The sequence below is a fragment of the Acromyrmex echinatior genome, chromosome 5 (assembly GCF_024713525.1).
Source record: "Acromyrmex echinatior isolate Ae372 chromosome 5, ASM2471352v2, whole genome shotgun sequence".
Taxonomy (NCBI): domain Eukaryota; kingdom Metazoa; phylum Arthropoda; class Insecta; order Hymenoptera; family Formicidae; genus Acromyrmex; species Acromyrmex echinatior.
This window is the reverse complement of record NC_141856.1, coordinates 10,210,284-10,226,199: the sequence shown is the minus strand read 5'-3', so window position 1 is coordinate 10,226,199 and position 15,916 is coordinate 10,210,284. Positions and strand designations below refer to the sequence as shown.

The window sequence follows — 15,916 nt, the reverse complement described above, 5'->3', positions numbered from 1 at the left end:
GATTTAGCGGATGATACGCACTTAAGATGTTTCTCACAAGTTTATTTTTATAAAACATTTTGTAGAATAATATACGTAAGGACCGATACCTATTGGACAGTTACTTTTCGTTTATTTTGCTTTTCGCGCGAGTAGAGAGATAAGTTGTAGTCTGAACGCTTCGTGGCGCACGAAAGAAACGAAACGGCATGGAAAAGTAGTCGGAAATCGTAAAGTGCTCGACACCTTGGTCCTCCTGGACAAATAAGACAGCGTGAAAGAGGATGAAGCGACAACGACAACGATGACGACGACACGAGCGAGCGAGCGAGCGGCACATCGTTGGACGTGAGACATGTCAGAGTCGACGAGAGCTCCGAGATTCGGTCGTCTTCCATTCAGCCTGGGAAAACGAGAGAGAGAGAGAGAGAGGGAGAGTAGACAAAGACCAGCGAATAGAAACGATAAGAGAGAGAGAGAGAGGAAGCAAGATGCAGACACACGACGATGTCGGCTGGGGACGTCAGGGCCGAGAGGGTGGCAGCTAAATAATAATTCTCACTTAACTAACTCGGTTAACTAGCTTCGCCGCGGCTAATAATAAAGGAGTCGTCGTACGTTGAACATCGCCTAGCGGTTTGTCGAGTCTCTGGAAGAGGGAGGATGAGTGAGAGAGAGAGAGAGAGAGAGGAGAGAGAGAGAGAGAGAAGGGAAAAGAGAGAAGAGGAAAGGATCGTTTTCAGAGGACAAGGGTGGGAGGAGGATGGTCGTGAAGCGCGTCGAGGTCTGAAGTCAATTTGTCGGGGAATGCGTTGGGGCAACACGTGTGGCACTCGCAAGATCCCCGTCTCCTTCGTCCCTCTCAGTTTCGTATCCACGATTAATATGCTGAAAAACCTCCATGAAATCTAGGCGGGACGCGGAGGGCCATCGTTTGGAATCGCCCGAAAAAGGCAATTAAGCGTCTGGCAATTTGAGAAGGACGGTTGGATCAGACTCGTGGTCTCCTCCTCCCAGAGGGAAGAGGATTCGCTTTTCGATCGCAAAGTGAAGTGATCCGTAAATATTTCTCGATGATATCCATACACGTTTCCATCTTCGTCAAAAGATATATATTTCTGATAAATGAGTTTGGTAGGAAAATGACGTAAATTGTTTTCCCTCTGCTTTTAATGAAGATATAAAAATTTGCAGGACATTACGCAAATTCCATTTTATACATGTATATACATATATCCTTAGGATCGATTTAATAATATAAAGAGGAAAATTGAATCTTTATATAATTTATAATTTTACGTTGGAGAGTAATTATATGATGGAACAGACATGTATCAGTCTGTTTTCATTATATCATAATTGAAGATGCATCCTTTAAATCTTTTTATATATATTTTTAGGTTCTTATTGAAAGTTACGCTTGAAAGTAAATTTTTGGTATACACACATTTCTTATAATACAGATGAATAGAAAAAAAGATTCTATTTTAATTCTTATTTCGGAGAATAGATAATTAGTCGGAGAATCGGGAATCACGTCTAAAAAGCAGACCCGCAGTCTGCTCTGAAAGACGGAAAGTTCGACATGAATGCGAGGGAGATGAGTATCCCTGAATTCGTAGAAACTTTTCGTCTTAACTTCGACTTGTCTGCCACTATGAATTTTTTTTTTACTAAGAACTTATATATTAGCATAGCAATAAATTAGCCGATCCTTCTTCGCACACGTAGCTAAATAAAGCAATTTCTAAAAATATAATCCACACCAGATATTTCCAAATTGTTGTCTTATATTATGTTATCTTATATTATAGCTCGATATAAGTTTACTGTATCAGTATTTCTTTATATGTGTTACCTCTCTATTGTGTATATCGTATCTTTTATTTTATATATTTTTTAAATATAACGTTAAATATACGTACCACTTAAATATCATGCGAATTTCTTCTGTTTGGTATTAGTTACCAGAATCAAATAAATATTTTTTATGGATTAATGAATTGTGCTTATTAGCTTCTATCTCTTCGGAGAAATTCTAATTCACGCAGAATCGAAATTCTAGAATTTATTGGTAGAAAGCTATAAACGTTTATTCGCGTCATTAAATCATAATATATTATTCTGATTTATCAATTTGCTAGTTATTTATATGATATAGAACAGCGGTAATTAAGACCGAGTTAGAAACGATATCACAAAGATTCTTGAAAATATTTTTTCTTTCAATTTTTGAAACAAAATATACAATGTTTTTCGATAAAAAAATTTCATTTAAAAAATGTAAATATTCCAACAAAAATAGTTTCTAGTGACGAAATAGATTTTCTTCAAAATGCAGTGACGAATGGGAAGACAATTAGACGAATCTGGACGAGTCGGCGAATTGTGTGCGTGTGTGTGTGTGTGTGTGTGTGTGTGTGTGTGTGCGCCTCTTTTTTTTTGGCGGTCCAGATTCGAGGATCCGATCAACCTTTCGGTCGTCGGGGTCGCGTCCGCAGCCAGCCACTACGTAGGTATCCACTTATAAACACGACCCTACTTACTCTTTCCGTAGTCCTGGCCTCGTAGGACTCGCGTCAGAGCGGTAAAAGGGTAGATAGATACACGGCACGGTATTAGTAGGTATTAGGTGTTGGCCTGGGAACGATTGCACGTGCTGGCGAGGAATCCCATCCCTCCTGCGAGTTCGGATAATTCTTTAAGTGCTTCCTTTCCCCCCGCTCGCGTCGCCGCCACCCACGACTCCGTCGCTCTTACCCGGGGGCCGATCCTCGGTCTCGGGTCTCGACCTCTACCCCCGGCTACCCATCAGTATCCAACGTGCTCGCGGTGCCACTTCAGGATCTATATACGACTCGCTCTCTTTTCCTCTCTTCTTTGTCGTCCTCGGTGCCGAGATACTGCCGAGTAGCTTTTAGCAATTTTCCGTATGCACCTACTAATCTCCGCTTCTACGAGGGAGAGACTGAGAAAAATAGATAAAAAGAAAGAGACAGAGAGAGAGAGAGAGAAAGAGAGACATACCTTAACGTAATACCGTTAATCTCCTTAGCAATGCGAAAGTTAAGTGGCTTCAGATTGAATGCGCTGTAATGAGTACACGAGAGCACTGTTCCGATATCAGAAGGAAATTATGCCGTTCTATGTACATTAGACTCGAGATGTAATCTTAAAAAGGATCAAATCAACAATTGTACGACAAGTGACGATTTCAGGAAACAAGTTACCCAAGTAGATACTAAATAATGTTTATTTATTTAGAAGATGTATAGGTAATAACCGAGACTTTACACTTTCTTTGCATATAATAATTTTTCTTAATGAATAGTTACGAATTATAATTTTCAATGGTTAATAATTAACGATATCACGACATCAGTAGCAATTTTATACGTATTCTTCTTTGTGACGATTAAAATAAAAATTGTCTAATTAAAGTTGTTGTAAGCAAATTTAATAAATAGTAACCGTGCTATTCGATAATGAATAAGAATTTAAACAACATGACGAGATGCAAGCATGACGTTTGACTTTCCACTTGAATTTTCCCAGCATCCGTGACGTATCCGTTAATTTGTCGATCCCTGCGCGTCACGTAGCACGCGTGTTGCATCATAAATAGAGCATTACTACCGCAAATTTGAAACGTTGAGTTTCATAATTGCAACGATATTACTACACACGAGGCTCGTAACTTCCACAACTGGTTAGAGCCGCGCGAAGCGGCACGCTGTGTGCCCGGTAAATGACATAATTATCCCTGAATGAGTACGCGCGCGGATCGACCCGGTGTAACCTCCGCGAGTGAGTAAAATTACTTGCATGGCAGCTAGTTTTCCATGTTTGCCTGCGATGAACAAAATAATCCTACCAACTACCCTATTTACATGCCGGAATTGTGTTCGTGCGTGCACCCGATATAGCGTCAAGTTTGTCGGCAAGGACATCTCGAGAAGCCATTAAAAGGGGTGAGAGCCAGCCGGAGCGCTGCCGCAGGAAAGTCAACGAACCGTTCGAAGATGCCTGTGAACATCTGGATGAAATTAAGTCGAACGGCTCTCTTCCGTAGACACGCTGTCTCCGGTGTGTTTCGACAGTTTCATATTTTTTTGGTCCCCATCACTATTTGTTTAAAATCCGCCTCAGTTTTCTATTCCGAAAACGGAAAAAGGAAGCGGAGACACGGAAAGGGAATGTCCCGCAATTAGTAACGATATTAATAGTCTTTTAATCGCAAGACATGATAATTTTTTACAATTTATATCAAAGTTTCTCAATGAAGATTATTGATGTTAAATATCTTCGATAAAAATATTGTACATAAATAAAAATCTTCGTCACTATTTAAAAAAATATAACTTGGTTTTTTTTTAATACGCGATTGAAAGTAACATTGTTAGAAATGTTCTAAATTTCATTAACTTTTAAGTTACACAATTTAATTTCATGACAATATGTTAAATTTAATGTATTTATAATTAAAAAGTATATTTGTGTATATGTACATAAAATTTAACGTATTCATGAAAATTTATGAAATTTAATGTACACGTTCATTACATTTAAGTAACTACTGTAACTTAATTTTCAGTTAAATCATTCATTACTTTTAATTTCATTCATAACCATGAGCTTCATTTACATGTAAAGGAAGCTCGTGGTTACATTTCTAACAGTGAATTTAAATATTTTAAATATTTTGATTAATAATGACATTTAAAATTATTTTAATGTCATTTTAATGTATTCAAATATAAAGTTCAATACATATGTTATAATTAAGAACATAAACTTACAATTAAAGAAAAATCTAGAAACTAGATATGTAAATCCATTTCTCACATTAGATTCAGGTTTCAACCAACTAATTAATGAGCAAGAAATTAATGAGCGTTAGTCTGCGTAGCGTTTAAGAACTTGTATAAACATTAAAATAGGTAATGCAATTTGTGACACAGACGTTATTACAATCGCATCAAATTACGATTTACACTTGGTAGGCAATCCCATTAGAGGCTGGCAAATAGTAATTTCCTACTAACGAGAGAATTCAATAGCATAATTCATTTGAAAAATTATCACGTACCGAAAATATGATTCCATAATGTCTTAATAAAATCGGGATTATAAATACGCGGTTTTTTCCCAGCAAGCACGTAAGCGTGAGCGGGGCGGCATTAAAATTCCATGGAGTTATCCGTAGTTTTGATATTCCCGCTCGTTTGCCAGTGCGCAGCATTTCCAGCGGGATTTTTTTCCATGCGTTTCGAGCGCGCGCTGTACAATTAAAACAAAAGCGAGCGCGAGCGCCGGACAAATACGCCCGGCACCAGGAAAGCGCGGCAGTGGCGGCGACGAGTATTCGAGGTGCTTCGACATATTCGTGGTTGGCGTACAAAAAAAAAAAGAAAAAGAGAAAACAAAAGAGAATCGACCGTTAACACTGCCATGGCTGAAGACAATCGTCGGTAGGAAAGTCCGTCGTTTCGCGTCCGGATATTACGCCAATGGTGAACAATGCGCTGTTCGCCGGGTGCAAATGCGAAAAAATAAGTAAAAAAGAGAACAAGCATAGAAGAGGAAGAGAGAGAGAGAGAGAGAGAGAGAGAGCCGAGTAGAGCGAAACGCGCGGGCGTTCGAAAGCATCAACCTCACCGCCATAGAATTTATAGGTAATTATTTTTCTCGAGCGTACGTCCCGTTCGCCAGTATCGAGGATGAGAACGAGGGAGAGGTGCTGGCGCGGGGTGTGTAATGGGAGCTGCGAATGAAGCTCGTCAAGCGAGAATCCGCGTCGAACGGCGACTGCCATTGGGCGTGGAAACTAAAGCCAGATCGTGTCGCGGATGCGGGCGTACATTTTCTACGGGATACACTCGTATACACGAAGAACACAGCCGAGGCCGAGATAGAGCGCGAGGGAGAAGGAGGAGGAGGAGGAAGAGCCACTGGCGGTAGGATGGTAACGCGGATGGAGGAAACGCGGCAGAGAGAGTGAGGAGGATGCTCGAGGGGTTGGGGTTGGGGTTGGGGTTGGGGTTGGGGTTGGGGTTGGGGGTATATAACGCGACAATTGCCGGATGCGACCGTTCGTGCGAATTGCGCGCGGGGAACTTAGGTACCGTGTACGCGAATCTCCGCGAGGAGGATGTAGGCGAGAGAGAGAGGGGGAGGGAGGGTGAAGAGAGGGTGGAATGATGGGAGGACGAGCGGTGGTAGAGATGAGCGCAGCTCGAGGAGGGCTCGAATGCGAACGAGGGTGAGGGGTTGTATAGATACGTCCCTGCGGCGGTGGTTTGTAATATTATGATAACCCTCCCTGCCTGCGCGCCTGGCTGCCTTCCTCCCTCCTACTCTCTCTCGCTCTCCCTCTCGTTTCCCTCCTACGCGTATACCAGGCGGCCACCCTCTTTCAGCGGCCATGTTGCCGGGAAATATGATTATTGTTATTATTTGCACCCTCCTTCGGTCGTATCCTCCTGACTCCTCACCTCTTCGTAACAGTCCCGTCATCCTACCGGCGTGGCTTCTCTCTCTCTCTCTCTCTCTCTCCTCCATTCCCCTCTTTTCTCTCTTCTTCCTCTTTATTCCTCTCGCGTAGCATCCCCGCAGTCATGCCATCCTGCGTAATGCTCTCTCTTCGCAGCTCCTCTCCTGTACTCCCCTTCTCGTCACGCGGATCTCTTTCGATCTCCCACCGCCGACTCTCGCGTCATCCTGCGACTCCATTCTCCCGTTCTCTCGTTCTCCGTGTGTAGATTTCTCTCCGCTTTCGGTGCCGCTGCCCGACGAATTGAGAGGAAACGAACGAGAACAAGGCCGACCGAAGCAACCGAAACCGCTTTCCTCTCTCGTCTCTTTCTCTTCGTCTTTCGTCGTGCATCCGCCGTCCGCATCGTTCTTTCTACCATCCTTCCTGGTCTTCCCCTTTCCTGCGGTTACCCGGAAAACTTTATAACGCGAAATGCTATCCCTGCGTCGTACTTTTCGGCTCGCTCTTTCTCTATCTGTCTTTTTATCGCCCTTTGTTTCTGTCCTTATTTCTCCTGTTCCTGTAGTTACGCGCGGGTCCACTTTTTTCCATCGTTCTCGCTTCTTCTTTCGCTCGATGCTCCTCCCCCGCAGCAGCTTTCCACGCGCGGTTCATTCCAACTCGTCCCTGCGGAAACGTTTCATCGACCACCATTTTCGGTTTTTTTCCTTCGGGCTTTTTCTCGCCACCTCGAACTTTTCTCGCGTATCTAATGTCAAGACTATTCTTCAGCGAGCGAAAATCCCGCGTTAAAACTATGCCGCGTCGTATTAAATACCGCTACTTCTGATCAATATGTTGTATTTTTGCATAAAATGTAAATTATTATCGTATATATGATTTTTGCATAAAATGTAAATCATTATCGTACACATTTTTTTTATACTTTTTATATAAAATATTGTCTTATAGCGGAATTGCAATTTTTAGCTCTTTAGAAAATACACAATTTAGTATGTTATTTTAAATAGCACGCATCGTGAAAAGTAAGTGCGCTGTTCACGTTGTAAACAATACTGTGACTTTTCGTAATGCAAGCATATGCAAGTTAATTATCGCACGTTGAAAAATAAATATACGAGCTTTAACTTTAGCGCGAGTTGCGTCAGAAATATACAACACATTTGAATTTTAAACGTACATTTAGCGCTAAATGTAGCCATCTAATTCTCATTGCGTTGTCCCATTTCATCTGTTTACATTGCTCGCATACGATTTTCATATTAAGCACATAAAGGACAGAATCTAACACACTTAGTGTTAAATATACGAGAAAATGGAAGGACCAAATTTTCAGGAGTTAGTTTAACGAAGAATTTATATACGTACCTCCAAAGAGTGACCTCTTAATATCGCTTTGCAGTTTTCATTACGACGAAGGCTCGATAGTTCGTGCCTTTAAACGAATAGAAATGATAATCACTTTGAAGAGACGTGTATCTCTAATGCACGTAATTCGTCGTAAACTCGCTTAATCGTGTTGAGTCTCTAGCCGTAAACCGCGAGCGTAGCTATATATAACAGTAAACGTTGAAGATAATAAGGTGCTCGGGAATAACCTGAAACAAAGGAAATGTCAGATGTGGTTGAAAACTAAATGAAAATAAATCATAAAATAAAATTAAAAAAAAACACGAAAATAAAGAATATATAGGGAAATTGATTTTGGTAATCAATTTTCACTCAAAATGATATAGGGAATTATATAGGGCTGAACTTGTTGATAATGCATGAACAATGTGAGCATTATGAATAAAATGCATTTCTTTAGAAAAATCGTATGTTCTAATTTTAATAAATTTTAAGCAAATACAGAATAACAGCACACCTCGAACAATCGCGGCTCTCGTATTCATAATTCTCTGCAAACATTATTAATATTATTCGCAGTTGAAAAGTAGATAGTAGTGCTACGTTTCAAACTGATGTACCTTTATTATGTATAATTCGTAAAATAATAAAGACTGTGGGACAATATTGGAAAACAAAAAAAAATAGATAGGAAAAAATGTTGGAATAGGTATCGAGAAACAATAGAATAAAGTGCGAATAATGAAAAATTAAAAAATATGTATTAAGATAAAGAAAGATTAAGAAGAAGATTCTGAAAAAGTATAATAAAGTATAATAAAGTTGGCATGTTAGTTGTGACACATACTTAGTAACACATAAATACAATAGGAGAGTGTTGATTAGTAAACTGGCGCTTGTTCGGGAGCCACTCGATCGTTGTTAAATCTAGACGAATAGAGCACAGCGACGCGCTACAAAGAGAGAGAGAGGGAGAGGGGAAAGAAAGAGAGAGAGAGAGAGAGAGAGAGAGAGAGAGACATAGTTCCTAGTATGAGTAATTCTCTGTAAACTCGACTAATCGTGTTATTCGAGCTCGAGTCGGGGAGCGGGCACGCGTAGTTATGTAATGGTAGCGTTAAAGCGTTAATAAGGATCGCGGTGGTGCTTAAGAACAGAATGAAGAAACGAAGAAAATACGCGAGCGATACGCGTCGAAGGTGGAGGCAAGAAGAAGGGATGAACGGTGGAAAATGGTGAAGGATGAAAGGGAGCGTGCGGGGAAGGAAGGCGTGTGGGGGCGGTTGGTCTTTCAGTCGTGGTAGTCACGGGAGTCGTGGTAATAAATGGGCAACACGAGCGCTTATAAGGGGGTAGGTAATCTAAAGCTTTGGAGGCGGTGGTGCAACGGGGGCTGTCGAGAGAAAGGGCAGGCGAGGGAAACGGGAGAGGTAAAGGAAAGAGGAGGAGAAGAAAGAGAGAGAGAGAGAGAGAGAGAGAGAGAGAGAGGACCACACGATGAAGAGGAGGTAGGTTAAGCGGGGTAAGGGGAGGGGGAGGGAGAACGGTGTGTGTAGGGTGAGAGGGTCTGGTTGGAGGAAAGCATAGCGGAGGAAGGGGCGGATAAGGGTGGTTACGAGCGAGGGTGTGAGATAAGGTATAAGGTGGGTAAGATGGCGGACAATTTGCCGCTCGACTACTCTTGCCCGCACCCCTCCCTGGACGATTCCAACCTCCACTTCCTTCGATCCCCCTTCCGCTCTATGTACCGGGTAATAGATGTTCCTCCTTCACGACCAACGCGGAGACGGAGACGCTGAACGCGCGCGCAAAACCGTACGCCATCCTCCTTTATCTCGTGGCTTCTTCCCTCGTTCTCGCCTTTCTCTCTTGCGGCAAGACAGAGGGAGACAAGGGAATGACGGCTGGGGAGGCAAGCGCATGAACGTGCGTGACGGTGAGAATTGCGCGTGCACGTGAGGCATGTACGTACATACATACATATATATATATATACATACATACATACATACATACGTACATACATACATACATACATACATACATACATACATACATACACGATCGAGAGTTGCGGCCGCGTTTCACCTACACGGAAAACTACCGCTCTGACGAAGTACAATCGTCGGTGGGTACGTAGGTATTTAAACGTTCTCCACACAGTCATACTCACCCTGAGCTGCCGTCGCGCGACCGACCCCGCCACCCCCTCACTTTCACCCCTTCTTCACGTCCGCCCCCTGAGCCGTTTCCGTCGGCGTCCCCTAGTCGGCAGACCGCACCAGCGTGCTCTCTCTTAGCATTCCATCCGCCATCTTCTCACTTAATAAAATAATTACCCCGGGCCAATTAAGCGTTCCCCTCTACGCCGTTCGTTCGTTCGTTCCTTTATGTGGGACCTCGTGCGCGTTCGCCAGTCGCCACGGATCTCGCGCGGCTTTCAGGCTTTCCCCGATATAATAACGCGGCACACGTTACTTTTACCGTTTTATTTGTTATCGTTTTGCGTGGCGAAAATCTTAAGGAATGTCGACTAATTGGCACGTTATATCTGTGCGCGTTCGCGCGACTGAACTTCAGCCTCATTATTAGATAGCCTGTAGTTACATAGACATGGTTTTTGATTGTACGTGACTTTACGTAACGTGTTTTCGAAGACACGAAACAATTCTAACAAAATTTAATCGTGTATTTTTTGCATCAATTACTAAATTTATTTATTTATTGAAAATTGGCGCAGAAAATTTTCGTAAAAATATATTATAAATATAGTAATTATTTTTTTAGTTATATATTTTTAAATATTTTTGGAGATTAATCCTTCGCAATTCATTAAATATAAAAAAAGAAATTAATATTTTGTATCAACTGTTTAATTTGTAAAATTAACATCCGTTCTTTTTCTCAATAAAAATGCAGTTAAAGATATGCATTCTACAGTATTAGTGTTACTATATATCCGATTTGATTGAATGCATATACGAACATATGTATTAATCTTTTTTCAAAAAAGCATAATTACATCGTGCTTTATAAATATATGTATATAAACTTTACATCAGTGGTGAACTCTTTCGACTATTCTTGAAGCTAATAATCATTTACGCTTGATTTTATTAAGAAACACCTACCTTACTTTCCAACGATGAAGGGATATCGATCAAAATTACGGCAAGAGGTGCGTTTGCGAAGATGGCACCACTTTTAAGTTCATATGTGCCAAGATGTCTGCTGCGACATTAACACGTCGTGTTTTCGGTCAACAAATACCTAATTTCGTCGGTTTGACAGTTTCGGTGTTGTCTCAGGTATCAAGAAGGTACAAATGGAAACTCGTGCAGCTACCAGAACCGGGCACAGGCAAAGCCTTTCGAAGAATCGTCCATTTCAAAGATAACTACACAGTGAAGCCTTTGAAAATTACGAATCTAGCAGGCAGAGATCCTATCACAGGTACGTGAGATAATATCAGCTTACTTCCGTCAGCTTTTTTTAAAAATGTATCTTACCTTTACTAATAAGTTTTTTTTACAAATTAACGGGGATAAAACTCAATATTGAGTCGAATATCGTGCATAGATTGTTATTATTCTCGAGAGGTCTGACCTCTACTGGCGAAAGTAGAAATTATTGGTAGATAATATAGATATCTTACATATCGGCTTAGATTAGACGTGATTTATTTCATTGAGAAAGAAATTTGATATTATATGTACGAACATCATATCAAAATACATGTGTATATATAATATAATTTTTATTGATTTGCCTTATATAATAATAGATTATCTATCATTCATATGATAGACAATCTCTATGTTAGAAAATATTATTTTTGAATTAAAATTAATTTCCATTCAATATTGATACTTTTGGTTAAGATAAATATTTTTTTTTCAAATCATGAATATATTAAAGCATATTGTATTAAAGCATCTTATTCGAAGCTAAATTAAGGACTATTAAATGAGTGAAAATAAAGAAGAATGAATCGCTTTTATGAAACAGGCAGAATAGTAGCCAAGGGTATCGGGGGTGGCATAAAGCACAAGTATCATTGGATCAAGTGGATCAGGGATGGACCTGAGGACCTAAACGAACCGCCAAAGGAAGAAAAAGTCTTAGAGGTCTTTAAGGATGGTTGTAGAACGAGTTTTGTCGCGTTGATTGGTAGCAATCGTGAACTGAAATATATTTTAGCTACGGAAAACATGAAATCGGGCGACATAATACGTACTCATCGAGGAATACCGCGTAATTCTGTGAGACCCTCAGAGGGAGATGCCTATCCTCTTGGTGCTTTACCCATGGGAACTCTCGTTCATTGTGTAGAAAAGTATCCGGGATTGGGTGGGTTCCTAATTCACTCTGCGGGTACCTTCGGAACACTAATAAAGCGAGAGGAAGATCGTGTGGTAGTACAGATGCCTAGTAAGAAACTATTTAGTCTTCATGAGTTATGTATGGCTACGGTTGGTCGATTATCGAATATCGAACACGATTCTATTCCAATTGGTAGCGCACAGAAAAATCGAGAATTGGGAAATCGCCCGAGGAGTGGTTTATGGCAACGCAAAACTGGTAGATTCGGTCGTAAAATTAAACCACTATCTCGTGTACAACATGTTGGCGATAAACAATCGACACCATATGATGTGCTTGTTTTGAATAGCTTTTACAACGCTTAAACTAGATATCTCAGATAAATTATCTGAGATAAATTGCAGTTATGGGTTAAGATATATAATAAATGTTCGTTTCAAATACTCAACTTTGAATTTTATTGTCTTCGTTACCCTTTCTCATTCAACAAGGAAAAACATTTAGACATATCTTAAATTCTATTCGTTATACATACATAGGCCGAAAAACGAGAGATATGTATGCATTTGGACGTATGGCTAGGAGACTCGTTTCTGAATCGTAAGCAGGGTGTTTACTGTCTAAGAAGTCTAAAAATCTAGGAAGATTTCTCAAAGATTTTTTATTCGAAAACATTAAAATATTTTATCATAATTCAAAAAATTTCTGTGTAAAGAATTTAAGAAAAAATTTTATATGAAAGTTTGAACAAGGAAGATTAAATAGATTTTTAATAATTTTTTTTTTTTTTCAAGATTTGACTAGACATCCCGATATAATCAAATTTTTGCAAATTTGTATCTCATAACACATGAATATTGATATTTATGGAAGTATCAACAAGAACGAATCACTTATGAATCGTTGGAAGTCCATGATAGGTATAGTCCATGATAGTACATGCTTTCGAATGTTCGATTCGGGAATGTATATACCTGAGTTTCAATAAATAGGCTGTGTTCTTGGAATGATAAAAATTCAAGAACTATATGATTCTTGTCACGTTTAAAGGCCCTTATTGTAATATACAGTCTCCAGATTAGTATCGTGCAATCGTACTTTCTCTCGTATATCAGGTTCCAGTTGATTTATTGAAATAGGGACGCGCTGTGCGAAGAGAGCACAGCAAAGCGGCGTTGCAAACGTGAGACACACTCCGCAAATTAAAACTTGAATTGGTCCAGCAGCCCATTTCGCATTACGTAACAGCTGTCTCCGATCTAGGTAATTCATTACTATTGGCGCCAAAACTGCAACAATAAAATAAAATGCTCTCTATTATCTTCATATATGATATTTATATCGATTTCAATTGATTGTTTTAAAGAAGAAATGTAAGTTTTCTAGAAAAAAATATAGAGTTATTTAAATAGTCAATATGATAATAATATAGTTATATATATTTATATAACTTTTTGTTCATGAATGATTTGCCATTTTATATCCATAATAATATAAATATAGAAAGACATCATGTCGTTAAAATTATTATTAATTGATGTTAGCATAATTGGCTCTTACTATCAGTGAACTCGGTTAGAAATTTGATTAATGAAATATTATAAAAAAATAAATGCAACGAAACCTACTCATACTCGGAGAGGCCATAAGTATTCGCGATAATGTCACAATTGCTATTGCCTGTTTAGCTGCTTGTTTACTGTGGCCGACTTTCGTGCCGTCCTCGGTTTGTAATTCAATACCATTTTGAAGTTCAGTGACTCTCATAAGAGGGATATTCACACAATTAGCTGCCGCAACTGCCGCCAATGGCACTAATCGGCCTGCCAACGGTGGTGCACGTTGAGCGAGACGGTTCAGAGTCAATGCCGTTATCACGGCGCCTCCAGTAGCGCCGATGTAACTCTGCGCTAACGTTTCCGTTGGAATCGGACTTGATCCACTACGGTTCGTATAATTTACTATTGCATTGAATGACTGATTTACCCATTGCCAGAAAATTACAGCCGGCGTTGATCTACAAAATAATGCATCGCGATAATTACGCATTTTTATATAACTATTAGACTGGTGGATTTAATTCGCAATCTCTTTAATGATTTCTTAAATGATAATTTCCTGAATGTTTCTTGAATGATTCATGAATTGAATTCTAAATTTTATTGTTGTTTAAGATCGAGAAATAATTATATTTGAGTCTTTTATTTATTTATTTGCTTCTGTTTAAAACTCTGATCGTTCGTCGAAAGATATAATTATCAAAATTATATTATTGTATTCTAACATTATTCCAACAGAGGTACAATTATATCTAATACTGTTTTAATGTGTCTTAACACATTTAGGCATTTAGAATCATAATATTTGAGTGTTGTTATTATCATAATAAGTTTTCGTGTGTTATCATAATAAATTTCGAATACGTACTTGTAAAATGTCATCATACAGCCGGTTATCATCATATTCATGGGAACTTGCGCGCTCATACGGCCTATCAACAGCATTTTCTCCCCGGTATCAGGGTGATAGGCGCTATCGTAAAGATATTTGCATCTCCATAATTCGTTTTCGGTGATTCCTTGTTTTTCTAGGCCCTCACCCTGTCTGCAACGGGATAATATCAAGATTACATACAGATGATCGTTATTTCATACGTATTTACACAGTAAACAAACAAATACGTTACATTAATATAAAAGTGAAAATATGAAAAATGATTTATAACATGTAAATTAAAGATATATGACTTGTGCTGGAATTGTTCGTTGCGATATTTTTTGCGAAACATGCGATTAGCAATTCTGCAATAAACGAAACTCCAACTCAAGGCGTAAACAAAATGCCATTGCGACATAGCAGTCTAACACATGTTCTCTACGCGTGTAGTAAAACGTATGACGTCATCGTGCTGATGACTACTCCCAACTGAGCGGATAAAAAAGAAAAACTAATTATAGCTACGACTACCTGTATTTCGTGACGACATCACGCGCGTGTTCAAGTTGCTGGCTCGTGGCAAAGACATTAAGCGGGTTTGTTACCGTCAAAAAGTGCAATGCCCTTCCGCGGTAAGTGCTCTGATCCCAGTACGGTTTATCAATGTCTATTTCCTTCGGCGCTCCGATTCTTCCAAACATCTTTTCAGATTTCCCTCCCAACGTCTTTGGGCTTGGTTGACTGTATCCTCTCTTCCTCACCTACGTTCACCTATTCTTCCTCACTTCGCTATCACGACGACGTGTCAGTGAATCGTCGTCGTGTTTTCGTCACACCTGCACATTTGCTGGGAATCCAGAGGAGTCAGCTTCCAGAGAAACGGCATACGTGACGTTTTACAATCGTTCGCAAGACAAGCTGATCACCCAGCTCCCAACCGACTGACCCGCTCCAGAGTCCAGTCACTGAGTCTCCTCTCTCTTTTTCTCTACCACGTTCCGCTTCCACACGCTCGGCGCCGTTTCTTCCTCTTCACTCCCCTTGTTCGATCCGTGAACCATGTCGCTGGTGGCTTTGCTTTTGCCGACTCTCATCGATAAGACTTGGTGCGTGCGCACAAACCGTCCAGCAGTATCTACGTTTGGCGGATTTACCACGAGATGGTGGCACGCTGAAAGTTTCTTCGTGTTAATTCATACAAATTTATTAATGTAATTACAAATATTAATATTAATTTTTTAGACATTGACGCGAGAAAAGCTGAATTATTATTTAATAAATTTGATAAAACAGTATGTTATAAAGAGAAAAAAATGAAAACAAAATGATTAT

General features: G+C 39.8%; 2 protein-coding genes and 1 long non-coding RNA gene across 3 annotated transcripts; 1 reads left to right on the top strand and 2 right to left on the bottom strand.

Annotated features, from left to right (window-relative positions):
• Positions 1 to 656: 656 nt before the first annotated feature.
• On the bottom strand, positions 657 to 10,952 carry LOC147909797 (uncharacterized). The gene is made up of 3 exons (XR_015545098.1): positions 9,999 to 10,952; positions 7,844 to 8,073; positions 657 to 7,141 (listed from the first exon to the last, which is right to left on the bottom strand). It is a non-coding gene; the product is annotated as an uncharacterized LOC147909797 (long non-coding RNA).
• An 82-nt stretch (positions 10,953 to 11,034) lies between these two features.
• Positions 11,035 to 12,591, top strand: mRpL2 (mitochondrial ribosomal protein L2). The gene is made up of 2 exons (XM_011068448.2): positions 11,035 to 11,278; positions 11,834 to 12,591. Exons 1-2 carry the CDS (start codon positions 11,050 to 11,052, stop codon positions 12,511 to 12,513), a joined length of 909 nt encoding a protein of 302 aa, XP_011066750.1. The 5' UTR covers positions 11,035 to 11,049; the 3' UTR covers positions 12,514 to 12,591.
• Positions 12,583 to 15,581, bottom strand: Sfxn1-3 (Sideroflexin-1-3). Its single transcript, XM_011068447.2, has 4 exons — positions 15,116 to 15,581; positions 14,576 to 14,752; positions 13,777 to 14,165; positions 12,583 to 13,437 (listed from the first exon to the last, which is right to left on the bottom strand). Exons 1-4 carry the CDS (start codon positions 15,283 to 15,285, stop codon positions 13,193 to 13,195), a joined length of 981 nt encoding a protein of 326 aa, XP_011066749.1. The 5' UTR covers positions 15,286 to 15,581; the 3' UTR covers positions 12,583 to 13,192.
• Positions 15,582 to 15,916: the final 335 nt, after the last annotated feature.

Coding starts and splice junctions, on each gene's coding strand:
- mRpL2 (XM_011068448.2), top strand. CDS start 11,050: ATGTCTGCTGCGACATTAACACGTCGTGTTTTCGGTCAACAAATACCT. Junction 11,279..11,833: donor AGGCAGAGATCCTATCACAG/GTACGTGAGATA, acceptor TTTATGAAACAG/GCAGAATAGTAGCCAAGGGT.
- Sfxn1-3 (XM_011068447.2), bottom strand. CDS start 15,285: ATGTTTGGAAGAATCGGAGCGCCGAAGGAAATAGACATTGATAAACCG. Junction 14,753..15,115: donor GATGTCGTCACGAAATACAG/GTAGTCGTAGCT, acceptor ATCCCGTTGCAG/ACAGGGTGAGGGCCTAGAAA. Junction 13,438..13,776: donor TATGGCCTCTCCGAGTATGA/GTAGGTTTCGTT, acceptor TTATTGTTGCAG/TTTTGGCGCCAATAGTAATG.